General features: G+C 40.2%; 2 protein-coding genes across 5 annotated transcripts in view; one reads left to right on the plus strand and one right to left on the minus strand.

Moving 5' to 3' along the window:
- Positions 1–36: 36 nt before the first annotated feature.
- On the minus strand, positions 37–11,206 carry jazf1b (JAZF zinc finger 1b). The gene is made up of 5 exons (XM_026369809.1): positions 11,022–11,206; positions 4,481–4,553; positions 3,584–3,780; positions 2,790–2,959; positions 37–1,781 (listed from the first exon to the last, which is right to left on the minus strand). The coding sequence occupies exons 1-5, from the start codon at positions 11,134–11,136 to the stop codon at positions 1,605–1,607; spliced, it is 732 nt and encodes a 243-aa protein (XP_026225594.1). The 5' UTR covers positions 11,137–11,206; the 3' UTR covers positions 37–1,604.
- A 2,652-nt stretch (positions 11,207–13,858) lies between these two features.
- The window catches only part of creb5b (cAMP responsive element binding protein 5b), a 38,592-nt gene continuing 24,659 nt past the window's right edge, over positions 13,859–27,791 (plus strand). For 2 of the 4 annotated variants that reach the window (XM_026373146.1, XM_026373147.1), the window contains exons 1-5: positions 16,041–16,149; positions 21,738–21,815; positions 22,209–22,302; positions 23,884–24,005; positions 25,348–25,505. In XM_026373146.1, coding sequence (XP_026228931.1) covers positions 21,762–21,815; positions 22,209–22,302; positions 23,884–24,005; positions 25,348–25,505 — 428 coding nt within the window. In that variant the 5' untranslated portion in view covers positions 16,041–16,149; positions 21,738–21,761. Of the gene's footprint in view, positions 13,892–16,040; positions 16,205–21,737; positions 21,816–22,208; positions 22,303–23,883; positions 24,006–25,347; positions 25,506–27,791 lie in introns of those variants that run through there. The other 2 variants (XM_026373145.1, XM_026373144.1) reach the window with 2 other exon arrangements.

A 27,791-nucleotide genomic window follows, 5' to 3' on the forward strand; every position in this document is an offset into this window, starting at 1 on the left:
AACACAGTTAATAATACAGGAATCTTTAGGCACACGTCAGAGAAACTTTAATTCTAAACATAAACGTTTACAGGAAGCAGCAACATCATCATTAGTTTCTCCAGATGACCTCTGGTTTTATCTTTTCATACACATTATACTCTTTTTTTTTCTTTTTTTTTAAAGTCCAGAAACATATGAAAATATAATTTAATGCACTTATCACATGACAATACATTCACTGTACACACTGTCAAAAACTTTTCCAATACTGGCAGTAAAATACTGTCACAATAGTTCCTTAACGCTAACATCCATGCAGTGAAGATGTTACCTAGTGGTTCATTGTTGATAAATCCCCAGTCTTATGGCATTTTATAATTGTTATTTCAGGGTTGACTGATATTATGGCACAAAGTAGTTTCTGCATGTGTTTCGCTCAAAGCGAAAGGGCAAAGGGCAGCGAGAATATCAGTGTACTAAAAATAAGACTGGGGAGTGAACAGCAGTGAACAGTTATTCAGCTGAACTGTCCAAATGAAGCCATACAAAATAATCTGTACTGCCTGGAATGGTTTATAGTTCAAGGCAACTACTGTACATACAGAAACCCCCCAATACAGGAAACACTGAAGGTTTGGTGTACATTTTCCCTTGAAGCAACTTGCATTTCTGCTCTGAAGGCCCTTTGACTCGTTTCGGTAGCTGCTATACACCAGAAACGACATACTGGCAAAAAAAATGCTTATTTGTTGGCAACTTGTTTCAAAAAGTGCTTTAACTCCTCACCAAAAGAGGCAAGGAAAACGGATTTAAGTTTCCAGAAAGTGTAATCACAAATATTAGGAACAATGACACAAAATTCCCATGATCCCATTGAACAGCAAAAACACTCAATCAGGTTTGTGATGAGAAATGCTTGCAAATGTCACCTGAGATCATCCTTTGGTGCTCACACGTGTTTGCAACAGACAAAAAAAAAGTTTGGAATTCTTTCGGTATGAAAGGAAAAGTAACAAAGTCCAACAACTGATTATTACCACTAAGTCTAGTATAGATTGAAACATACAAAAGTTTTCAGGTTGGATTTCTCATGTTATACAACACACATTCAGTTTTTTTTCATTTGCTTTGTCACATTTTAGCCTCACATGGGACAGAGGCAAAATAATCGTTTATGCCTTCTTTGTAAAAACATCCAAATCGTTCCTCTTTTTTATTTATTTGAATTCACACTGCCTTTAAAGCAGGACGCCCTAGTATACATGCATGGCTACTCGTGACCTGTCGGACCGATGTCTAGTCAGCAACATTACCTCTCGTCAACGAGCACCATATATGAAATAAAATAAACTCAAATACATGCATGATAGCCTAAATGTGCAAAATACAAATGTGAAAAGATTTAACATTTGGAATAAAAAAAACAAAACAAGGATAAATAATTATACATTTATACCATGCATTCAAAAATAGTGTCATAGAAAGGTGGGATAAGAGAGAGAGAAAAAGAAGGGGTAGATGATGAAAGGAACAATGAATGAGAAACAGCTATTGCTGGTGATGATGGTGTTCAGATGTTTGGAAAGTGGCCTGAAGGTGGGTGCTGGTCGCTCATTTGGTCTCTACTGCTGCATCTTGCGGATGATGTCAGTAGAGATGGGTGGGTGGAAGTTGATGGTGTGGTGGCGGAGACCCTGAGATGTTTTGTAGCTCTTCCCACACCGGCACTTGAATGGTTTGCGCACCCTTATCTGGGTTCGGTGGCCGTTCTTGGCATGATACTTGATCCCGTTCACATTCTGTAATGAAGCGAGTCATCGTTTGGGACACATGGACCAAACACTCTAAACTGTGTATGCTAACAGTATGCTCACACAAATGCACTGCGTGGGCAGAGGCCAGTGGACACTCGAAAAATTCTCCTCATATGTGCCTGATGAACACCTCGTTGCAAAACTATGAGTGTCAATATGCTCATGGGCTTTTCACAAGACTGTGAAAGCTGTCATGCATTTGATCCCATTTTAGCAACAAAGCATTGCTGAAGTCAGCACTAACATAAGGCAACAAGGCCTGGCTCTTATCATGTGTTTTGATTCATCCAAAGGGTTTGGATGTTGTTAAGTCAAGCTCCAGACCAAACTCAAAAAACATTTTGTTTATGGACCTGGATTTGTGCACAAGTACATTTTCATGCTGAAACAGAAACCCTGCCATAAAGTTGTAGGCACACTATTGTCTAAAATATAACATAATGTTGTAGCATAAAAACTGTGGGTGTTCACTGACTTTGGCCATGCGGTCTATCTTTTGCATCAAAAAGAGGCCACCAGTCAACATGACTGTAAAGACTAGAAAAATAAAAATGTTTTCTTGTTACAAACCTATCTTGTTGCGCCTAAGCCTAAGCACATGCCTGGTGCTGCGTCCTCAGTCTAAGCCATTGCCCATAATCCTGTCATTCACATCAGCAATGCAATTTTCTCCGGCTGCACGTAATTTATCCCAACCACACACACACCAGATGTGAATGGAAAGTCCTGTAAAACTCCACATCACTGGAGTTGACTAAATGTATGCATTTATATTGCTGTAATGCTCAACTAAGATCTTATTTTGTTCTCCCAATAGCAGGGAATCCATTTTGCTTTGTAATCTCTATTGGCTGGGCAATAAAACCACATTGTACAATACAAACACTATCTGTTTACTGTCTGTTTCTCTCTTGGCAAGTAAATGTTCCAAACTCTTATGTCCAATCTTTTATCTGATCTGTATTCTAAGGAGAGATGAGGACTTAATCTTACCTTGTATCTCTTTTTACAGCCTGGGACAGGGCAAGCAAACGGCTTCTCGTCTCCTCCGTTCATGCACATTGAACTGAGGATAGACTCAGAGCTGATGGCACTCTCTGTCGTCCATGATTCATCGCTGTCTGATTGCTCAAAGTCTACCTCCTCCTCATCACATTCGCTACCTGTAGGTAAATGACAGAACAAGCTCTGATTTAAGCCCAGTTTGTGGCGTGTGATCTCTGGGGATGAAATTCCAACCTTCAGACAGTCAAGCGTGTTCTTTTCACGGCATGTGTTTTGGAGCTGCCTTCCCATAATCTTTACTTCATGTGTTTCAGTGGCCAATATTTGGAAAAACTGTAATATGCCAGTCATGGGAAAGAACTTATGAATTTCACTGAAGTCTTTGAGCAAATGAGCTGCAGTTTTATTATTGATTAATTAAAGATGTTGTGCCAGAACATGCATACGAAACAAAGACACTTCACTACATGGGAAGATATTATAAGAAAGAAACAAGAAAAATATTCAGTTATATAATGCACACCGTAGTGAATTAGACAATTTAGCTGGACTGTGAGATCTCACCCTCATTCTCTGTAAGTTGAATGTGAGCCGTGGTAGCGTATGATTTCATTTAGTAAGACACATGACACATCTGTGAATATAAGGCATATCCTATGACAAATGAAAACAGCTGGGACAATATGGGGTTTCTGCCAATATATATCCAAAGACTTCAGTGTTATCTGCTTTTCTTTCCCCTTCGCCAGCACACTTGAGGTGGATGTAAACAGGGGAGGTACCTGTAGGTGTGCTGCTGCGGAAGGAAGAAGAAGGGGTGATGGGTGGGGTGACTGGAGGGGTGAGATTTCCACTGGTGTGACGTGGTGGTGTGGAAACACTGCTGCGAGACAGACTGCCTGTCAGTGACAGAGATAACTTGGGCTGCACCTTTTTCTTCAGGGCTTCATGTTCTCGCCGTGCAGCATCTGTCATGAACCTGGCATAGTGGGATTTAAAACAAGGATGTTGAACTGGTGAGAGTAGAGAGGATCACCTCATTCACACAACGCACTGCACAAGGAGAAACTTGATATACTGGGACTCCACTGATGTTTAGAGGTTTGCTATTATGCAGCTACTATGCAGTAGAACATACTGTACTTGCAAAAAACTATGCCTGGCTCTATTCTCTTCAAAAAACGTCACCAGAATTTATGAAGGATAGTAAAGTATTTGGTAATGTCTATCATAAAAATGAAATGTTAACATAGACATTGTTACAGCAAAAGTGGAATTAACAAATCAAGCGATAACCACATCAAGATGTGTTTGTGAAGGCAGGGAGACAGCGGCAGACCTTCCTGCTCACTGGCTTGTTGCATAAGGCTTTTAAAAGCACTTTTCAAGCACCATATCAAAGACAACTGGGATGAACCCAGGGCAATAAAAAACCCAACTACCAAATACTGCAGCAATTCATCTAAGCAATCCACCAGATGACTTCTGAATCTACTGGTAGAATATCAGAGGAGCAAACACCTCATAGGACACAGTGACAAATGCTCACTGATGTAAAAGAGTTTAGTATATTTGTAATGTAGATATTCTTACAATTGAGCTATTGTATAAATGCAGTAAGTAAAAAAATCCCACTTTTGTCATGATCATAGTTAAATTGCTTTGATGATGACATGTACCTGTTGATGTAACTGAGGGCCACATATGTAGGCTGCTGCTGCTCCTGCTTCTCCAGAAGACGTGGATCTGTGTCTGAGCAGATGGGAGTGACAGAGAGGAAAAAAATCAGGCATATAATTCTGCATAAGTCTTTGATTTTGTCATATATGGCAATATAGGGAATAGCCTCTTGTTATCTAAATTAAAGAACCTTAGCCTTGGCCTGCTTCCTCTGTGTTGCAGCCTTTGTGTCACTGACAGGGTGAAACAAACAGGTTAACACTATGCCAAAAAAACAACAAATATGCACCCTGACTAAGTGGAAGTTAATAGTGCAGTGACAAAGATCCCACACTGGCTTCCCTTCTGCTTCCAGCTGTTTTAAATGCAGAGTTAGTAACGCTGGAAACACCGCTGTCAGCAAATAAATCCATGAATATTCTGTGATGGTTGACAAGTGTTGTTTTTTTGCACTAAACAGGCACACAGAATAACTTGCAGGGGGACTTGGTAACTAGCATTTACTTTTACAATTAAAATGCACTTACAACCCAGGTTTTTAGTTTAAATGTTAAATATGGGCTGGCTAATGCTGAACCTCATTGTTGAAGTGGAAAGTTGTATATTTAAGTAAGACCTCTTGCACCAGGTTATCAAAATGTCAACAATCTCTACCTCTGTATCACTAATGCACTGTACAACATGCTCAGCTGACCAGAGAGAATACAGGCTACTAAAAAAGTACCAACAACCAATAATTCAATGTGAAGAAAAAAGGCTTTTGTTTAAATGTTTCATGTGTCACTCCAAACTAATGAGTGCTGCTGTAGAAGCTCCACATGATTTGAGCCTATGCTGGTTTCTTGCCTTATGTCTGTAAACATCCTTTTTTTACAGTTACTTTTATCAACAGCATAAATCTGAAGTTCCTTATCTTTCGAATTTCCAATACACTTTTTAAAAGCTGACCTGCAAAGCAAACACCGCATTACTCGAACATGACCACATTTTACACATACTGCGTTTTCCCATGCTGTGCTCCAGACATTCATCTTGCTCAGCAGTGCTAAATGTACAACAATAGCCAATCTCCACACCCTGAGGTGAAGCAGGCCTGACTTCAAACAATCTTCCCACTGCCGTGCATGTGGGAGAAGAGAGATGCCCCATAAAACAACAGTGTCTACCACTTACCAGCTAAGCCTCCCTGTCTGCCTCTGACGGAGTTGTGAAAGCCTGCTACCCCCATGTGGATAAAACTATCGCTTGTTTCCATCCATTAGCTCATTTATATGCAACACTTACACCTTAGGCTATTTGTAACATTACAATCCAAATTAAGTTTTTGCAAAGCACAGTAACTACAATGCAGCTTAAGCAAAAACAGATCAGTCCTAGTTGGAATAATTTAAAAATGACTATAGAAATTATTTAATGTACTCTATAAGGAATAGTGTAAATAGTGTAAGTTTTCTTGGTTAAAGCTGTAAGATTGAATGTAACACATTTGTTGCTGTAAAAAGACCTGAGATGTCTAATTCTTTGGGCAATCTCTGCATCTTTGGTAAAAGGTGATGTTGAGCAGTTAAACTCAATCCAAACCACATTCATACATAAGCAAGCACACATTACAGAAGACTAAGAGTAATCTGAGTCAACAAACTAACATCAGTCTCACTTTAAGTAGACATGGGTGTCGAAAGACACAAGGCATCATCCACTCAGTGGCAAAGGCCAAGCTGCTTGGTTGATGATAAAACAGTGGCAGAGTTTTATGATACTGGCAGGTAGGCTCTGAGAACAGCTCAAACCACAGTGCCTAAGGCTCAGGAGGTTTCTCTCAAGGCCTCAGTCGTAAGCAAGTGTTTCATTAACAGTGGATTTATCCCCAGTGAAAAAGACAGCGCACCTCTCTCTGCTCTCTAGCCAAAGTCACGGAAACATAGTAGAGTAGGAAAGACACATTCATAATAGCACTATTCCTCTGCCAAAAGCCAGAGGCAGTGCAGAGACTGCTCTGTGTGTTCGTATGTGTGTGCGTGAGTGCACAAGAAATCCCTCCTAAGATCCTTAATGAGCCTGCAAGAGTGGAATGGCAGCCTGCTCACAGATCGCTCAAACTGCAGTGGATCAATCTGCTCTCACACACTGTAAATCACAGACACTTCAGGTGAGGACTGGAGAGAGGAAGGCCTGCAGGGGCCGATTGGCTTGCTATTCTTTTGGGGCCACTAGCAGTCAAGGACCAAGGACCAAGGCGTCTTAAGGAGAGATGGGAACCCCTCTAATCGAGCTACACAGGTGGTCCACCTTGGTGGCCTTACGGGAAACAAGAAGTGTGTTTATTCACCATCTCCTGCAAGTGATTGTTTATGTACATAGTATGGGATAAGGAACAGAGAGGTGGACAAGCATAATATTCAACGTATACAAATAATTTTAAAGAGTTTTTAATCTGTGCAGCTCACAGCAAATAGAGCTCTCTGTTGGTAGAGAGAAACATATAGTTTGTATTTTTTTGTTAACACCATAACAAGTCTCAATAAAAAACCTCAATGCACGCCAATATCTCTTCCCTTATGAGTCACTGACTAATCTTATTGTAATGGTCTATATTGTATAAAATTTTGTACAAGATATTATGTATGGGAGCATAAACTAACTAAAGCGGTTGATGGTTGCAGTGTATGGTGTACAGAAAACATGATGCAATAACATGTTCTCATTAGGCCTCTGACAGCCTCCAACAGGAAACCAAGGGATGATCACACAACAAACCTTCCTAAGGCAAAGGGGGAAGTGACACCTTCTGCCCTCTCATAACGTCCTCCATGACCCTCTCCATCTCACACAAAAAACACCAGACGCACAGCTCCCGCTCTCATTTCCACAAGTATCTGGCTCTCCCATCCACCCTCATGGCCAAATGCACTGTGGGGTAGAGCAGAGCAGTGAGCATTATAGTGACATGTTTATGGCGGCTCTGAGCAGCGGGGGACATTACCAGGAGTGGTGGCACAGGTAATTCATTATGATGTGACCTCTAAGGAGGAAATGAAATGGAGTCAAGTTCCATGTGTAAGCTGCCTTTGCAGATTACTGAAAAAAAAAGAAAAGAACAAAAAACAAAACAAACGGGGGTAAAAATGATTATATTATAAATAAGTTCAGCACATACAGCAAATTAAGCATCTACAGAAGTGCGGATTCCACAAAGATACATTTGTACAAACAATCAAATTAAATAATTTAATTCAATTCTTGATTAATTAATTAAATGTTTACTTGAGAAAAACAGGATATCATAAATGTTCAACAGTTTCTCAGAGCACAATTTCTTCTCACCAAAAGTTAACAACCATAAACATATTCAATTTACCGTAATACAAAACAGACAAGCAGCAAATGATCACAACAGAAGAGCTGGAATAAATAAATGTTTGGTATTTATCTTGTAAAATACAGCATTTGTCATGGCGCAATACCATATGCTTAATATTATCCAATCTACACATTTAGACAGTTTAATACACACCCATGCTGTGTAATGCCAACACAGGACGTGCATCATCTCCTATGAAAGATGGTTTATCAAGCACTGCAGCCCCTCATGTCGCACTCACCACACATGAACAGGAGCAGTGGTGTCAGGGTTGGTAAGATGTAATTAGGCCCACCAGGTGCACAGATTAGGAAACTAGTTACTGCTTCCCAAATTTATTACTTCCGCGCAGATTTTTCTTTGGGGGGTTGCATACCAAAATCTTCTAAATGAGTCTCCAGTGAGAGTTGGCAACAAACAGACCCACTGTTACAGAGGCTGGACATGAACCATCAGTACTCCAGGCTGCAGCTAGTCAGCTTATGGTCTACAGTGACCTGGTCAAACATATCAGTGGCTCAGTGTGTGCAGAAAATGCCAGACAAAACCAGACCACTGAGATCTTTCAGGCTTAACAACATGACTTAGGTTTAGTGTTAAAACTTTCTTCAGGTCTTGCTGCTGTTTTCTTGGCTCATTTGTTCCTGCTCTCTTAAAATTAGCTGAATTTGTTCACAAAGGTTTAAGTGGACCACCCGACACAGTTTTTATGAACTTAAATCTAGAACAATGAGCAAGATCCGGTCCAGCATACGTTTTAATAATAAATAAGGTCGATTAGAATTTGAATTTATCCATTTTAATGAAATACAGTCTAAACTTTTGGGAAATGTTTCAACACACTGTTTTTAAATTTGTATTGTGGGAAAATGTACATTCAAAAGAGACATTAATCACGGCTTATAATTAATTACCTTATAATTAAATATGAGAAGTGTCCTTTACAATATCATTTATCTGATTGAATCAACAATTCCCTTTTCACGTAAACAAAGATAGTAACTGTATGGTACAGTTCACTGTACTGAGTACACAAGCAATTGAGTTTGTAGTATGCACCATAATCACAGACCAGCCATCTCAAAAAAGCTCCCTCTACCCACAGCAGAAGAGCGCCACCTGTTGTTCACCGACCTGTCCAGCAGACCAGCTGGGGAAACAGGGACAAGAATGTGTGCTTGTTTTCCAGGGGGCTAATTATAAAGGAGAATGTGCTTTAAGCAGCAGGCCACCAGATGAGGAGGAAGACTAGCCAAATCAAGCACTCTCTCTGTAATTATGCTTCACAGGCACTTGGCACAACGCGCAAGATTTCGCACTTCTCAGAGTGGGCACAGGCCAGTGGACAAAGGAGGGGGGCAGCAAAGTTTTTCCACTCTGAGCCAACTAATTGCCTCATTATTCCCCAATAAGTCATTTGGAAGCATTTTTTTCTAAGGCTAACACCTCGGACACATGCACAGCACACAATTAGAGGGCAGAGGATATTAAAGCCAGTCAAGCAACAAACAAGAACAACAGAGACAGCTGGGCCTTGTCAGCTTCAATAATAAGAGTCTGAAATACTAGATTGGGAAGCAGATGCAGGAACTAAAAGAGTGTTAAACTGTGAGGAGGGGAGCGTCTATCCTAGACTAGATTTGGTTAAAAAATAGCAATACTGGTTAAATACGCATACTGTATGTAAGCCAGAACAGATAATTAATGAGTGGAGTATTTAATAAATATAAAATTCTAAATATTTGTTTTTGCAAATTAGCTGTTTTTGTTATTTATACATGCAATATTAAAGTGTACAGGGATTATAAATATAATACACAACCATGTGGACAGTTAATCAAAACCCTTTTATGACATTCTGCTTGGAAATCACAAGTAAATAAATATAGTAAAAAAGGAAGTGATAAGTTAGGATTGACGTGCAGTCAGGAAGGCAGCACAGCATCTTTCGTAAGAAAGCACTACATCATATTTAAAATTAGCACGCTATGAGGTGATGTAGCAATATTTTAGACCAATAATCACATAATTTAAATATAATTAAACCTTTACTTGGTGATAAAGGTACATCAATAGCCTACCTTTGTTAGTTTCTACTGAACTGCTCAACAGCTGTACACCAGCATTTCTGACCCATATCTGTCGTCAATTTAGATTTGTACCAGCTTTACAGTGTTTAGGTTTAAGACCTTACAGAGTATAATTATACAAAAGATGATACAGAAAACCCAACAATCCCATTTGAGCAAGCTATGGATTAAGTAATGGATTATACTATGATGTTATAATGTTATAAAATGAATGCACTAGTAATATATGTGTATTAGAGATCAACAGTGATAATTTCTTTTTTTCTGACTAAATGTGACTCATTGCTGATCTCCTTTCTTTAAATGGAGAGATTGCTGAAACAAAGGATCGAGAAGTTCCTCACCAATAAACACAGACACCATATATGATTGAGAGTAATGTGCAATATGTGGATCCTTAACCACATATGTCCATAGTATGGCAATGGCACTTCTAGCTTGTATTATGTTGCCAATTTTCAGAAAGTTCCGTCTTATGACATACTATTATTATTATTATGTTTAAGTTCTTTGATAACAGTACATTCATGTATGCAGTGACCTGTGGATGGGTCTAACTGTACATCCAAAACCTGCACTGGATGAATCAGTCTAACACCTGAAATCTGCAACACGTGTACAGAAACTTAGTATCCAACTCCAAACTATTGTTGGAGTAGTACTGCAGTAGTAGTACTGCAGTAGTAGTAGTACTAGCAGTCCCTGTAGCGCTGACAGCCTGTCTCTACGTTGTCAGGCTGCGGACACATGTTGACAGATGCTTCGTGCGTCCCCGTGACGCGGGCCTGGCGCAGCGCTCCTGTCGCACGGGAGGGACCAGAAAGCGCAAACAAAAGTGTCTGCGCGGTCTCCGCTCAGCTGTTAGTGCCCCTCTTGTTTAAACAGTGTTTCCGTGTTGCTGCTACAGAAGCGCCGCTGCTAACAGGAAACCGCGCTGTGTACACGAAACACCAACAGCCACCACACCTAGCAACGGGGGTTGTCAGGACGCAGGACGTGACACGAACTAGCTAGCTCCATTAGCCGCCTATGCTAGCTGCGAGCCTCGGCCATCGCAGGCTGCGGCGCCCACCGCGCGTCGGCTCTTACCGATGTGGTTATCCTCGATGTGCACGATGAGCTCGACCAGAGAGTCGAAGTGAAGTCCGCAGCCCCCGAACCTGCAAGCGTTGGAAAAGAAAGAAGCAGCGGCGATGCCTGTCATGGTCGCTGCTGCATTTGGGAATGAGGGCAGGCGGCGGCGGCGGCGGCGGCGAGTAGCGGGGGAACAGCAGGCGGACAGCGGTGCGAACAGCTGGGGCGGCAGGGGCGGTGCGGCGCGGCGGAAGTACGACTGCTGGGCTTTCATAAGAAAAGCATAAGCTACTTTTTTTTTAGAAACTCTTTATAAATGCACACTGATGTGATCTAATACATCATTTTAGCAATTCTTTATTCTAAAGAAGGTGAAAAACAAAAGCTAGTGGTAATGACTAACACTGGTAAAATAGACAGTGGTGTCGTAGCTCTTTAAAGTAAAGTTTTCTCTTGATCTGTCCACGCTTGGAGGCCTATTATAAATATTGTCATTCAAGTTTTATGATTTTACATTTAACCAAAGGCACAGTTTTAAAGTAAAGTAAAAAAAAACAAAATATTCAGAACTAAGTTTTACTTGTAAAATTCCCAGAGGAAGTGAGGTTTTTTTTAATTTCAACTACGTTGACTCATGTAGCAGTGATGTATATATAGTCGTTATACAGTCCTTTGAATGATGTCCATTTATACACAGAAGCAAAACAATCCAATTCTGGTATACATAAATCAGTAATTGTTCTTAAGGATTAATGCTGGTAACACAGTTGCATGGATCCCACAGATCAACATGTGGTTCAGCATCATCTTGTGTCCACAGTGTGGCAGTGTTGGTCAGCAGATAAATCCAGCTTCACTCAGGTTTGTTCTTTGTGTTGAGTAATTTAATGATGTCCTGTAGCTATCTCGAACTTTATCAAGACTGATGATACATACATAGCTTATACCAATGCACATCTAAAGCGTCTTCGAAGCATCTTTCTGATGCTATTTGTACATAGATTTAATATAATCAAAAACTGTTCCAACTGTATCCATCATGTTGTGCACGGTAATTTTACCAGATAACATATAATATAACTTATATTAGATGCTCTTGAAAACATAAAAATATTGTTTTCAACATTCATGGTTGCATAAAGCAAACAGCTATATGTTTTGCGTGCAGTTTTTATTAAATGTACTCATCATAGTAAAGAACATCAACATTTTTGTTGAACATCTGTCTTCTGCAAAGAGTCAGAGCTCTAGTTTGAGAATACAGAATTATATTAATACAATTTACTAACTTCAACTTTCTCCATTTGCTGTATTTGTTGTATTAGCTGGCACAGCAGGAACTTTGAGCTTGTGCCTGGTGATGGTGTAATGGTCCATTGCCCAGCCTCTTTACAGATCAAGCGCCACAGTGATGCTAAAGCTATTTTTCCAGTTGTGGGATATTACTTTGAAAGCATTACATCAACCACTACCTCTTGTTTGAGGAAGCTGATGGCTTTCGTTTAAAATACTGGCATTGCTCATCCTTAGTTATATATTAATGGTTATGTTTGATGAGTGTAGCTGCAGCTAATCATTACTGTTAAGTTTGCTACAGCCCATAAATGCAGATGAGGTAATAGATGCATTTGTAAGATTTACTGAATACTATTTAACCTCAATGTGGTAACACAAGCGGGAAAAGCCACATTTTCTCAGCTGCTAGTAAGTGACCAAACCCTGTTGAAACATGTTTGAGTTAATCAATAAGGTAATTTTCTACATTGTTAGATAGTTAGACTCTTCATCTGCACTGGCACATATTTCAGTAAAGAGAAGCCCTTGAGTCAATCTGATTTCTACAATGTCACACCAAGTGGAGCAAAGATATATTGCACCCCAGTGTAATTAATTGGGTTCTAAATGTCCTGAGACACAGCAGAACCTGAGATGTTCTACTGTATTATGGATTGGTGTTGTGTTTGACTTTAGTAAAACTAAATGTTTTGCATGTCAAGATGAAGTAAAAAGGAAGGACTACTAATAGAACTAAAGCATGTATCTGTAAGTTGTAATATAACTTTTTTAAATAAAATGGTGGTAAAGTTATTGTTGTTTATTGTCAATTTATATTTTGACACAGCCAGATGATATTCATACGCCTTAGGCTGTACAGATGTGCTTAATAATCCATTTTGATCACATACAGAAGCCAAATTAAGATATACGTGCTTAACATGATGTACTATACCTGGAAAGGCTGAGCACACTGTTGTAAATCTCATAAGCCATCACACAGGCAGCACCATTCACCAGCCACCTAATGTAAATGTCACAGGGTTGAATGTTTGAGTGCAGGAATGTCACTGGGGTTATCTACCGGGAACCTCCCAGCACATTTGTTTGGTTGTATTAGGCTTTTACTTACACCACAACACTCAGTAGTGATGGTCGGTGTCCCAGGACCCACGTCTCTCAACAAATGTTGCATTGTTAAGTGCAAAAGCAATATTAGTGTTTAAACAACTGCACGTAAAAGGTTAAAAGTTAAATTTATAAGCATATCCATAACTTTGTGCAGAGGTTTTATGACTGTACAACTAATTTATAGTAGTCTGCTTTCATGGATGCTATGATAGACCATAGAACAAGGCATGAAGAATCTTTTTATTATGAAGAATTTTATTAGGAACATAATTATTTATTTTTTTGCAGTTCACCTCAGACTTAAAACATGCCAGCATTGTATTCAACCGTTCACAAGTCTTGACGTCAGACTCATCAAACACTACTTCCTCATCTTTAACCATGAAACACTTAATATAACTTGGACGTGCCTCTGCAGTCATTCAGATATCAAATTATACCAACAGTCTCTTTGTTTGGCTGATTCTTCTGGTTCACAGGTAAGAGCACTTTCTTTATTTATAACCATCAGTGACAGCTTTTTCTCGAAATAGACTTTACTTTAAACTTAAAGTTGTGGGTTTGATTTGTTTTAAATTGGTAAACAATCGGAATTCACCCAGAATACATGACCTTTCTGGCTCTGCTTAAAACGGCCATGAACCAATCTGAACAAATGTGTGCCTCATTTAAACTGACTGTACATTCAGTTTAAATGGTGCATGCAACATAGTTGTCTTGCTGAGGTGTTGCAATGTGGAATGCCATACTGAGACCGCAACAAGTCCATCCCTGTAAGTAATCTCTTCTTAAGGTATAGAGTGCACGAAACAGTGGCTTACATTAACACTTCATCCATTGATATTGAGATATTTCAAAATGTGTTTTATGTATTGTTTAAAAATTAAAAACCCATGTGACTCTTTCGTTATTTAACGTCCTTCACCTTTTACACAAAGCGTCCTGAGCGGTGCTAATCTTCTCAAGGTGGTCTTACTCGAAACCGTTGCACAAAGGCATAATAATAAAAGGTTTAGTATAATGTAGATCAAATCGGCTTTAGTGTGGGTCACTGACCCAAACTGTATCAGCTCTTTCCAACCTTAATAGTCTTCTCCTCTGGGAGCATAATGTTTGGATTGGTTGGGAAATATATTGGCAATAAAGAGACAAAAGGCTGTCATAAATGTTGATTAAAGCTCTGGTTAAAAGACAGAGGCGGAAAAGCTCTGAGTTATGAGGGCTTTTCAGACTGCGTTATTGTTTCAGTGACAGAGCTCTTAGTGCGTCTAGTGGAGTGGTCACAGGCGAGTGGTAAACATTTCTCAATGTGTGAGGAGTCATTAATCCCTGGAGCCGAGGATGGCTTCACTAGCACTGTCTGTGTCTCAAGAAGTCACAGCCAGTTGGCACCAGCAGGTCACATGCAGCTCCAACATAAACATTTTGTACTCCAAAAGCTGTTTCAATCTTTTCTACTGTAGCTGATAAGCACATTTCAGATGTTTTTGCCTGGAACAGCTACACAGTGTTTTGCACATTCACTTAGTTTGTAAGTGAACCTGGTGATGACGCATGTGAAGTCTTTCAGGATTTGACCCCGAGGTTAAAGATCTTCTATCCAATAAAAAATAGCAATAAGTAAGATTTGATCAGAAATGAGATGCATCGTGTCGTCTTTTTTAAATACAGAAGTCACCAATGCAAAAATATCAACTGCCCACAGCCTCAGAACTTAAAACATGCTGAAAGTTGCAGGTTTACAGATTTGTCTGATTTCACTGAAGTGAATACAGGTTGTAATATACATTTTTATATTCACTTGTGTTTGATTAAATCACCACACAGCAAATCCGGAGCCAAGTAAAAAAGTAAGTTGAAAGCTTAAAAACTTGGATATGACCATGACTGTCAGTACAAAATAGTCAGCCACTTGTGGACATGTAGCTGAGTCATTAATGTTATTAGTAGCAGGTGGGTTTTTCTTCTGTCACAGGTCAAATACCTGCTGATAAAAAGGACTATTTCAAAGATAATCTCTGTTCAGAAAGAATAAAACTGTGACTTTAGTATTAGTAGGGGTCAAAATGACTATTGTCATGTTGCCACTATTTGAAGGCCTTCAGCTGAATGTGTGACTGGATCATGTCATGTCACACACAGTTAGCCAAGATCACCACCGTTACGGTTTATTTGTGTTATTTATTCACAGAACAATATGTATTTTATAATTGCGTGACGCATCAAAGTGTAATCATTACTCCCAGCTGGGTAAATAATTGAATAAAGTGTAGGCAAACTAATGTGCTGCTTATGTTTTCACTATTACTAACTGAAATTAGCAGAAGTACAGCACAGTAGAAGCACGAAGCAGCACAAATTGGCACAACTCAAGCTTGCATTTTGCACGTGTGCTGTTTGAGTACATTTACTTCGTTACTCTACTTTCCAACGCTGGCTGTGAAGCTGCAGACGCAGTACGGTGCGCCTATTTGTATGTGCGGAGCTCCAGCCCTGCGCCACACCCACTCCGGGTTCAGCAGCGTCCACCCACGGACACCGCCTGGGAGTGGGTTTGCAATCTCCGCCCTTGCTCGCGCCGCCTCTCGCGCACCGCAATGATTTAGAAGTTCAGGAATCCCACGTGACGTCACCCCAGGGTGACGTTATGCTTCTCTAAATAGATCGTATTGTAATCTTTTCTCAGTCCAACGTGGTTTCATCTGAGAGACTGCTTCACATTGTCTGCACTTGTTTGGTAAGTTGGGAACCTCGGTGCCGCCGTGCAGGGGACGGTGCATGCGCCACTGCAGGTTTGTTGTTTGTTAAAAAGCGCTTCTTCTTACTTTTTCTCCGCCTTTTTTTTTTTTTTTTTTTTCCTCATGCAACAGCTTGTTTTTGTTGTTCCGGCGAACGTGTTGTTTTCGTCTTGTTCTGAGCTGGTTTTTGTGTGTGCAACTCAAAGAGAGAAGATGTCACGTTGATCTCAGCGGTGCGCTGTCGTCTCACTTCGGCGTCCGTGCGTCGTCTCCTCTCCCTGTTGACTGTTGTTGAAGTTGAACGCGGAGTCAAGTGCTGCTGCTGCTGCTGCTGCTGCTCTGTCAGGCAGTTTGCAGGAATTCACCACAGACAGTGTCACTGCTAATTGCGCGTTTTGATTGCACCCCGCATCCATTTGGCACGACTTGCAGGGGTTTGTGTTAGCCCCAAAGCGCAAAAGCTGAATCCTTGCATCATTGTCATGCCTGTCCCATCTCGGGATGCACAGAGCCGCTTGTCCCGGACTCTCTGCGCGCTGCGGTTCACCAGGGATCGTCTGGGGAAAATGATAGCTCAGTGCTTTTGCTGTCATGCCAATTAAAAATAAAAGAGGGATGCACGTGTTTCTATGAAACCTATGTTCCCTTTTCTTTTGAACAGCACTGTGAGGAACATTACGTCATTCTGCAGGCCTGTCGATATATGATTAACCGCTGAGATGTTGAGGGTTACTTCCAGGAAGGTTGTGCTGACGAGGCGCGCTTTGTGCCTGTACGACTTGAAAAAAAAAGAAAAGAAAGAAAAGAAAGAAAGAAAGAAACAGGTTTTAATCATCTGATGACTCCCCGCTGTCATTATGTTTATGTGACCGCGCCATCAATAAGCACTTGTTTCTCATTCCCTCCGCTTTAAAGAGTCATGTGTGCTTTCAGTTTTACTGTGTCGCTTTAAATGGCTGTGTTAATAACGTCTGATGAGGTATTTACGTTTAATGATGGCAATTCCTGTAATTGAATTAGGACTGGCATTATTAAAAATGCTTTTACAAATCAGGAACTAATCGTACTTAAGTAATAACTAAGTTAAATCCCATGTAAACAAAAGCTTGTGGAGAAGTGTGACATTTTCATCTTGCTAGAAAATAAATGTTTTCATTTATCTTTTGAGATCGAGAAGAGTTAGTAACTTACAACCTCCACTGGAAATAATGAAACTGTAATGTAATGATAATAAAGCAGGTTGTCATTTGTGCATTAAGATGCTAAGTTTTACTACTATTCCACTGAAATGATGGAATGAACGAACTACTGAAGGTAAATAAATAATTCACAATATTAAAATGTAAAAAAATAGCAGGCCTAATTACAAAAAGTGGCTTACTGGATGCTTACAGTAACCTTAAGGCACATCTAATTTTTTGTATAATTTGCACAATGTGCAGTTTGCATTCTGTCCAGCGGCTGATTGCAGCAATGAAATATGACCTGCAATGATTTTATTTGTTGATGTTTGTTGCATGTGCTCAAGGTGAACTGGTAATGATTGTTTCAATGTAAGGGGTCAAATGACAGGAATTATAACAGCAATCACACCGTCCAATCAACAGTTTGGCCACAGAGGTCTCATTTGTCTCTAAATATCTGTTGCATGTAATGGTGTGTTGTTGTTGTTTTTTTGGCACAAACATATTGTAGGATGTTTTTCTCCTTTTACAGCTGTGGTATAAAACCTTTTTCAGAGTAAGAAAATAAGTGGCACAATGACCCTCTGAATTGGGTGTTTTGAATTTTGGGAGAGAACATAATTGTTAGTTATTGAGGTTTACCTCATGGCAGTCTTTTTGTCACAAGCTGAGTTCAAGAGCAGAGGTTCAGGGCAGACATTGCCTAAGAGGTACATGTTCCTTACCTCAGGGATCTCTGTGATCCTGCCTTGAACTTGTAGTGTCAAAGGCCCAGGCTATGGGGAGCTGGAGATGTGAATTGCTGCACATGTTTGTGCTTGTATGCCTTTGCATATGGGGCTCCTTAACATGTTGTTTAAATTCTAAAATGCAGTCTACCTGGAGAATTCCTCTCCAGCTTCTCTTGAAATCGAACGCGGTACCCTAATCCTTCCCCTCACACACATCAGGATATAGTTAATGTAAAGTGTAACCAAATTTCCTCTGCTAAACTAAAACATCTATATTAAGAGCCAAGTGGCCTTTCCAAGGAAAGGGCGTTGAGTACTGATAATTTGAAGTGTGAAAGCTATTATAATTCACAGAGGCATTCACAGAATTAATGGTTTAAAGTTTTATGCTTCATATGGTTTGAATTTCCTGGTAAAAGTCACATTTTAGAAACAGGAACAGGAAGGCGAAAGAAAGAAATTGCATGTGTTTTAAAAGTTATATTTTCATTGTAATATTTTTCATTGGCAGTTTGGTGATATCCATTCATAGTTGTACAGGAGACCAAGAACAGAGCCTAAAAAATGACTGTAGCAACAAGTATTGTTCAAGCAGCTGAAAGTCCCACGTAACTGCATCTGAGACTAAATGTGGCACAAAATGTTGATTCAAGACATGAGTAATAAGCAGCATGTCTACGGGCTTTTCGAAGCACCAGTTCTAATACCTGCCGTCACGCCGGGTGTGCTTTGGGTTGAGGTTTCGGATAAGCAGTGTTAGTCGTGTTTGTTGTGTTAAAAGAGACCAGGTGAGTTTTTAGGGGCCCCGTAGAAGAGATGGAGTTAACTGGTGACAGAAAGAGAGAGCGGGGCTCATTGCTCTCTGACAGAGAGACCCTGTCCAGACCCTGTTCTGCAGGCTCAGTCATGAAGTACAGCTTGTTAGGAAAACAGCACTGCTTAGCATAACACAATATTTGAGTGTTTTGACTGTGCTTGAGGAAATAGTCTGTACCCATGAAAAGACACGCATGTACATAATGTATGAAGGTATTCATGCTTGACGCGTGACGTGGCGTTGACTTGAGTTTTGGATATGTTGCAGTTGTTGTGAATTGATGACGGAGGTGAAAAAGTAATGAACTTTGTTGAGCGTGTGTTAGTGAATAAGAACTATACTGGATTGTGTATCACTGCGGTAATACTGTAGATGTTTCAGTCATCACCAAGAACAGAAATGATAAACAAACAACAGACTTAACGCTGGTGATTGCCAGTCTCTCAGCAGACTCATTCAAATGGTTTGTTTTGATGTGATTGGAGCAGTGGCACCGTTCAAATGGTTTGGCTTTATCCTTAATTCAAATTCTTAATCTGCACAATAGACTGCAACATCAGCGTCCACTTTCAACATCTTTAGGTCCAGCTGGAACCCTTGTGTATGGAGTTTAAATGTTGATTCCATGTTTGTATGTGTCTTATACCAAAAGACCTGTATGTTGATTGTTCACAGTCTTCCCGCCTGCCACGATCACAGCGCCGGCCGGAGCAGGCGGTGCGGTGTAGTGTGGCTGGGAGAAGGGGATTAATAAAGACTACCTTAACACTTGTCATCCACCCTTAACATCTGTTAAAACATCTGTCGGAATGTGCTTGGAATCTGTTGTACTAGCATATGGTGTATGCTCAGAGGTTGTTTGTTAGTGACAGTGGTCGTTTACACTGCATCTTATTGGACAATGAAAAGAGCTCATAATTAAAAGACACTCAGTGGAACTGAACCAAGTAGTCACCAAATATGATGTCAGAGGTCTGGCCTCAGACTTATGTCTAAAGAATACAAACAATAATTTTTCTTTACTTTGCTGATGATCTAAAGGTTTTTGCCAATGATGACATTTTAATTTACTCTGCTTATTTTTCACAAAAAGAAAAAAAAAAACTCAATTTAAATTTTTATCGGCATATCTTTAAGTTTTAAGGTAAGCTCAAAGAAACCTGTCTTGTAGTGCCAAACCCCAATACGTGAAGTAAAATATAAGCGAAAAATATTTTTGCTTGTAGGAAGGCTTTAATTGAATAACTAACATATGTGTGTATTATTGCTGTTAACACTAACATCTGACCAAGAATTGCCTAAATTAAACACAGTACACAATTATAAATAACAATTTCAATCAGGAAATCATTGTTTAACAAATAAGCAAAGGTTCTGGCCAAACTTCCAGTGCCAACCTTTGGCACCTGGATGATGCAGAGCACAATGCAAGTATTCTAGACACATGGGGTTTCTAAACCAGGTTTTCTTTATACACAGGAAGACTTGACTTTTATTTCTATAAATCGTTATGTAGTTCTTTCTACTTTTCATCCCTAAAACTAGATATTTCTTTACTTACTATTGGCAGGATGTAATCAGTACATGTTTCTGGCTTAAATATTTACCTGTGAGTAATCATCACATGCTGCACAAGTGCACATCAAGCACAACATGTTCACCTGTGACTTATTTGCACATGATGCTATAATTATAGTCAAGATGTTTTAATATAGTTTTAAAGTGAATGCAGAATGCAGCCTTGATGTTTTTGTGCTCGAATTTGCACGAGTTGCTGTCTGTAAGCGCACAGAGGGATACGATAATATTTACAGACTTTGTAAGACTGTAATTTTTATGATTTGTGGTTCGGTTTAATACTAGCACAGGTGTGAGGCCTTTCTGGGAAAATGTGTCACTTTAAATTATTAAAACTTTCAAAATGATAACTGAAGCCAAAACACATTTGATATGATGCATGGCCATGGCTCCAGTTTACTGAGCTATTAGTCCAAAAGCAAAGATTTAAACTTAAGATAACACACAAATAAGCTGTAAAATTAACTCGTGCTTTGTAAAGTTGTTTTTCAGAATAAATAAACTGCATCTTTATCTCTCACATGCAATGCTGTCATCACTTTTTTTGTGTTCTCACTATGAAGTTTATAGCAACTGAAAAACTCTAAAATTAAATCTGTAGATGACCACTGTACAACCGAAACCTGGCAAAACTGAATGGCGTGAACTTGTGTTCCATTTAAAGTTGATTTTGTTTCAATGGATTCATTGAAATGGATTTGTCACATTAATACTGGAAAGTAGTTGTTGCCAGACCAGCACTACTGGATATTTGCTAAACCAAATTCTGTCACTTTGTGGTGAGAACAACAACAACTGTGGCTTCATCAAGGCAATGTTGTTTGATTGGAAATTTCAAATATCGCTTCTCATGTTGTTAAAGCTGGAACTCATCACAGCTGTCTCTAGAAAAAAACTAAAACAAATGTATGCACCTTTATTGATACAGTTGGCCCGGCAGAAAGAAATGTAGAAGGAGTGTAGCTGTATTTGTAGGCGCCATTCATGAACGGATTTAGAGCAGGTTATACTTTACAATATTAATTAAAAGAAATCCATGTAAGTTTGGCAAATCAAACATTCCCCCAGGGCATGTAAGTTTTTGCCACAGTTTAGCTAAATGACTCTGAAAAATACTGAAAATAACCACAGCTTTTCATGTGTTGAAGCACTTTTGTGTCTAGCATGATACAGTGAGTATATTTTTCTGGTAGCGAAACCCAAGTCACCGACTTTGTCTCCTTGCTTTCTTCTTTTGATTCTGTCTTCTTTTGATTTTTTTTTTTTTTTTTTTGTAGTTTTATGAGAAGTCGGCCAGAGTGATGAACTCAGACCAGGAAAGGCCGTTCGTGTGCAACGCTCCTGGCTGTTCTCAGGTGAGGGTGCCAAGATAAAACAACACAACAGGACACTGTGTGTGTGTGTGTGTGTGTGTGTGTTTGTCTGTGTGTGTATGTGTGTGCCTGTAATGTGAAGAGGTGTACATTGAGGAGACTTGAGGAGTAGGTTACTGCCTCACGCATAACGGTGAAACAGAATAGCAAGAAACTGAGTGAAACACTAACTGTAAATAATGCTGTGGGTGTAAGAACATCTATAGAAAAAGATTCTCTTTGAAGTCAACAATTACTCTGATGTTGTTTTTTAGGACACATTCTTTAAATGGCGAATCACAGTGAATTGTAACTGTCCACATTTCTATTAATTATTACACTTATTTGTGTTTGTACATACAATTCTTAGCATCCTACTTTTTAAAACTGTAACAGCAATTCCCCACGGAAGACCATCTGATGATACATCGGCACAAACATGAGATGACCCTCAAGTTCCCTTCCATAAAGAATGACAACATGCTATCAGGTGAGTAGCGACTGCCGTCGATGCAGACGCACGGTTCCTCTGTGGGGTTCACAGAGAACATGTGGTTCATATGCAGGTGTGTGTGTGTGTGTGTGTGTGTGTGTGTGTGTGTGTGTGCCTTAGTGACTCATCAGAAAACTTTATGGCATGTCTGTACCAGTTGTTTACAGTAATGTAAATCAAATGACAAGATAATTTGCAGCTCAGCATGCCACTTATGCACACTTCAATCAGATGGAGAGACGCTGATGTATGACTGCAGAAGCATGTTAGGCTACATTTCCTCTTCTTCCTCCTCCTCTTGTGCTTTTCTCTGTTATCACACTTGTCAGTACGGAGAAGTTTTAGGGTGTGCGGGTCCCTGGTCTGTTCAAAGGAACATAAAATCCTTAGATTGTGTACTGTATATACAGTGTCAACCCAAGGCCAATCCATAAGTATAGATCTCCATTCCTAGAAATGGCCTTGCCACATTAGACGACAGTTTGAACTGCTGCAGTCACGCTGCCGAGATTGTGCCTTCTTCATTATTTACGCTTCGTGGACAGCGGGATCAGATTTTCTAGGCCGGGTGTCTTTATCGGCTGTTGTCTGAGTTGCAGCGCTGACCATTTCTCTTACCGAGACCTTGAACTCCAGATAAAATAATCAGTAAGTTACAAGTCAGACACACATGGTACCATGAACTAAGCTCGTCACAAAAATAGTCTACTCTTTTCTGTTCAGTGCCACAATTGCTCCTCTAATATTAGCCTCCTGTTGCATCTGCTATTTTTTGTATTTATTCATATGAACTACTTTAAACTTTTTATAAATAGAGTTAAAGTTTTTCTTAGTGTCTTAAATGGCAGAAACATTTTTGGCCATGTTGAGTGCATTTGGAGTAAAAATGTATTTTGGCTACACAGATCATGATAACAAGTTGAGTCCATCTCCAGTCTAGCCAAAATGGATAAACACACAGTGAAGTATGCTTTTAGCCTTTGAAACAAGCCTGATCCTAAAATCACCTTCAACTATCTGAAACCTGATCTGCGTGCACCCCCAACAACATCAAGTTGAATACCGCAGCTTGATAGAGCTCAACAAATGAGACCCCCTCTCGGTAGGTGGGATCTGTACTTTATCAGCTGAAATGGGGCTGTCAAGGGAGGTATCTCCCTCTCCCAACCCAACCAGAATGAAAGTATTGTTCTTCTTAAAATTGCTGCAAATGCCTACCAACAATGTGTTTTACGTTGTGTAGACTCTCTTATCACTTTAGCTTTTGAGGACAACTCCATTAACGTGATAAACGTAAACAGCATTTTAACATGATGCAGACATGAGTGAGGTTTGAAAGTACAGTGTAAAACAAATCAACCCACCAGAAAATAAGGAAATTCATTTAGCATAAAAAAGGGTGAAAACATGAGTGACAAAGTCCTGAACTCCTTATTTTGCATGCTTGCCTGTTCTTTCAGTTGTAGGCTTTTGACATTGATTATTGCCATCATGCTGTATGTACCAAACAAACACTATGATCCTATTATAAAGTTGATTTTAATATTAAAACCTGGTGATTTCTTCTTTGATTTCCAGACCAGACACCCACACCAACACGTTTCTTGAAGAACTGCGAGGAGGTGGGATTATTCAGTGAACTGGACTGCTCTATCGAGCATGAGTTTTGCAAAGCCCAGGAGGAAGAGGACAGTAAGCAGGTACCGCCAAGTAGAGTACAAATCCGTAGGCTTAAAAAAACCTAAGTGAACCCACAGCCACAGCCACCTACAGGGATTAGGTCAGGCGGTTGTGAACTGTTATCTGATGCTATCAGTCATGTCACTAACAACAGCCCACACACTATGAACGAATGCACACACTTTTAATAGATTCAAAACACCTAAACCACATGTAACTGCACTGGGCTTTTTTGTTAAACAGCTGATAACCACAGGTATGTGTACACCTGGGATATTTCTGCCATTTTTGCTTCTCTTCATCCAAAGTGTTGTCACGTGTTGCACATGCAGCCCCTGTTGTGCCCCAGACACCACGCTCTCTGATCCCCGAGCCTCATCGGTCTTGTTTACAGTGACAGGCAGGGTTAGCAGGTAGAGATTTGTCACCCATAGCAGGTGAGAAGGACAGAGATCACGTTCTCCATCTTTAACTTTAAATAGCTCTCTGGCCATCCCTCAGGGTGGGAGTCTTATTTCTTACGTTAAGAGACGTAAAGACAGACCCCTGAGTCGACTTCTGTGGTGGCAATAAATGACCCGGCTAGACATTCTCACATGTGAGCACAGCTGCAGAGCTTTAACATTTGACAATAGACGTGATCATTTATACATTATAGATCTGCCCTCAGGCACCTCTATCTGAAACATGGGTACTAGTCAAATCACCACAAGACAAACTGCTTATCTAGTGTCTAGGAAGATGTGCAGTGCACGCTGAAGATAAGCTGTCGTCTGTGTGGTTTGGCTCTGGAGCTTGTCTGTGCTCAGGTCAGCCACGTCTAGCCTCCCAAGCCTATGTGGTTTATGATGGGAGGCTCTGCAAAGTCAGCAGGAGGCGAGTCAGAGCAAGACTCTTTGGAAGTGCAAAGCACAATGGCAGAGAACGAAAGCATTATTGGCCGATAAATATAAAGCAGTCACATATTTATATACAGACACTCCAATATGTGTAGTTGAGTGAGTTGTTGATATACTAGTATAGTAGTAGTAGTATATAAAAGGTTGTGACTGTCTGTATCATCCTCTGTATGTTTGATTATTGCCAGTGGCTATTTCATGTTTGCCTCTTCAGCTTTTTATTTGTTTAATGCCAAGATGAGTTGAACTTGGATATATGTTATTACCTACAGTGCCACTTTATTTGGAATGTATTGAACCAGGTGAAGCCTGTAGATGATGAGTTTACATAGTTCCTCATTACCTATGCGAGCTGGGTGTACGGACCTCAAGGCCAAACAGTTGTAATGCTTAAGTTGTGCAACTCCTGCAAATTCCTAACCTTGTATACCTGCTTGCTTTCTCCCTTTCTTCGTCTCTGCAGAACATCTCACTGCATGGCCAGGCAGGCCAAGGCCAGCACCAGCAGTCTCATTCACGGATGGGCAACCATGATACCAGCATAGTGATCCAGCAAGCCCTGCCCTCTCCTCAGTCCAGCTCTGTCATCACTCAGGCTCCATCCACGAATAGACAGATAGGGTGAGTAGTCAACATGGCCAGAAAAAAAATGAATGAATTTTTGTGTCTTTGTCTTTGCATTTTGTTACCACGGGCTAGAAAGAAGTGCTGTAAGAGACTGCCGACAGACAGAAAGTTATCTGTGTCGCGCAATGGTCAGAGTATATTCTCTTGTCTCACGTGCGTCCCGTTATAGTGACAGCCTTAAGCTCAGCCTGTTCCCTTTTGTGTCCATGCCGATTGTCATCCCTCCGTAGTCTCTGAGGTCATGTCAGTGTTTTGTTACATTGAGAGCAGTGTGTGTGGGACTGACGATTCATGTTTTGCTGTTCATTCAATATTGTCCCACAGCAAAGCATGCCAAAGAGGGTCCCAGAGGATAAGATGAGGTCATTGTTGAATCCTCAGCCGTTACTTTACAACGGTTTAGCATTTCAATCCTCTAAAATAGTTTCACTGTATGGGAATGCCAGCGACAGCCTTATCAACCCGATCTCTTTTTTAGACACTTCGGCAAACAGGTGGATATTAATAGCTGATAAAGCATATATAATATAAACATACTGCTGTTAATACTATATATATTAACAGCAATGTGTATAGTATTTACCTGCAGTGTTTAGAGGTTAATGAATAGTTAATGGAGTTTGCAGCATCTATCACAATCATAATCACACCCTGATGATGTGGACTGTGTGAGGTACTGATTTTATAAACTATCACGGTCTGTTTTCACATCTTTCAATCTACAACCTTTTGTTTTTGCATATCAGCAACATGATCCTAAACCCACAAACATTTATACTGACCTTATTTATTCCTTTCCTTTTATCCCATCCACCCCCGAACTTGTGCCAATCTTCGTTACTGCAAACCAGGCCTGTAGCAAGCTAGGTAGACATTGATACGGCTCAGTGTTATAGGCCTGTACTGTGTCGGGGTTGTTCTGTGTAGATTTACAGCTTGAGGAGCTGGTGAATATTGGATGGCCCATCACTAAGCCTGACTGACGCCCCATCAGGCTCTTTGTCGAGGACAGGGGTGGAATTTCATCCCCTTGGAAGAGAAGCAATCACTGCCTGTAACAGAGACTTTGCTGGGCTTGCTTCACCTGAGTTTACCTGTCATTAAAAACTCCTCACCTTGCTAAAGAGTCCCCACTTCTCATCACTGTCTTTTATGATCACACGTTCTTCACTGATTCGTTGAGAGACTGGTGGTTTTACTGCTCACACACACAAAAAACACATCACTTAAAAACCAGAATTGGTATGCTATGTGTTAGTGGTTTTCAGCCGCAGAAAGGCACAGCTGCAGTTATCTGTTGCACATTATTTGAAGAAGTCCCGGAGCAGCGGTTGTATGAGTGGAAACTGCAGAGGCTTGTTTACTACGATGCTGGAATCCTGACAAATGAATAGGATGAGTAGATTCACACGAGAGAAAACTGATCTGGAAATGTTCACATCAGCAGGAAAATGGGTTGAGGAAACCCCTCCACTGAGAAGCAGTGCTTCCACAGGAAGCCATTAGGGCCAACCAAAGACTAAGCACAGGGTCTCTCCACAGGAACTTCCTACATACAGAACTAGGCGGACACTTCACAGGCTAGCTGAACTCTGTCCAGATTGAGAGCTAGGGAGCCTACTCAAGGCTATACCTTCGATTACTTGTTGTTTAGTCCAGTAGGTTCGATTTTCCGTGTCTTTGTTAAGAAAAGACAATAATTTAAACCTAAATATTTCTTTACTGTGTAAATGTTAGTTTTATTTACAAAAACTTTAGAGACATTCAGATAAGTGTAAGGTTTGTGTGTGTGATAATTGCATTTCCATTAAGCTTTTAATTTTGACACACTTTATGGGGCTCGGTGGTGAATAAATCTCAGAATGAGACGAAATCACCAAACAAAATCAGTCTAATCTCACTTTCAATAGCTGTTCCTTTGCCGTGCTGAACACAGTGTGAGCATCCAATGAATTAGGATAACAAGTCATTTTCATTGCTCCACAATGTTTACTAAAGAGCTTTGAGGCTTGGAATCAATTAGGATTGGCTTTCCTCAAGTCCATTTACTTTAGGGTTGAGCTGGGTCTGCAGCTGTGAAACCTGAGGACCTCTCACTCCCTCTCTCTCTCTCTCTCTCTCTCTTTCATTTTCTGTCTTTCCTTCTGCTCTGAGTACCTAGACAAGGTTTTTAGGGAGCTGCACTTACAAAAAAAACCTGTTAAAACCAGGCATAAGAAACAGCCAGCAGATCTTAATGTCACGGCTATCATTATCATCCAAAGAGGAGCGCTGTCCAGA

The sequence above is a fragment of the Anabas testudineus genome, chromosome 16 (assembly GCF_900324465.2).
Source record: "Anabas testudineus chromosome 16, fAnaTes1.2, whole genome shotgun sequence".
In the NCBI taxonomy this organism is placed as follows: domain Eukaryota; kingdom Metazoa; phylum Chordata; class Actinopteri; order Anabantiformes; family Anabantidae; genus Anabas; species Anabas testudineus.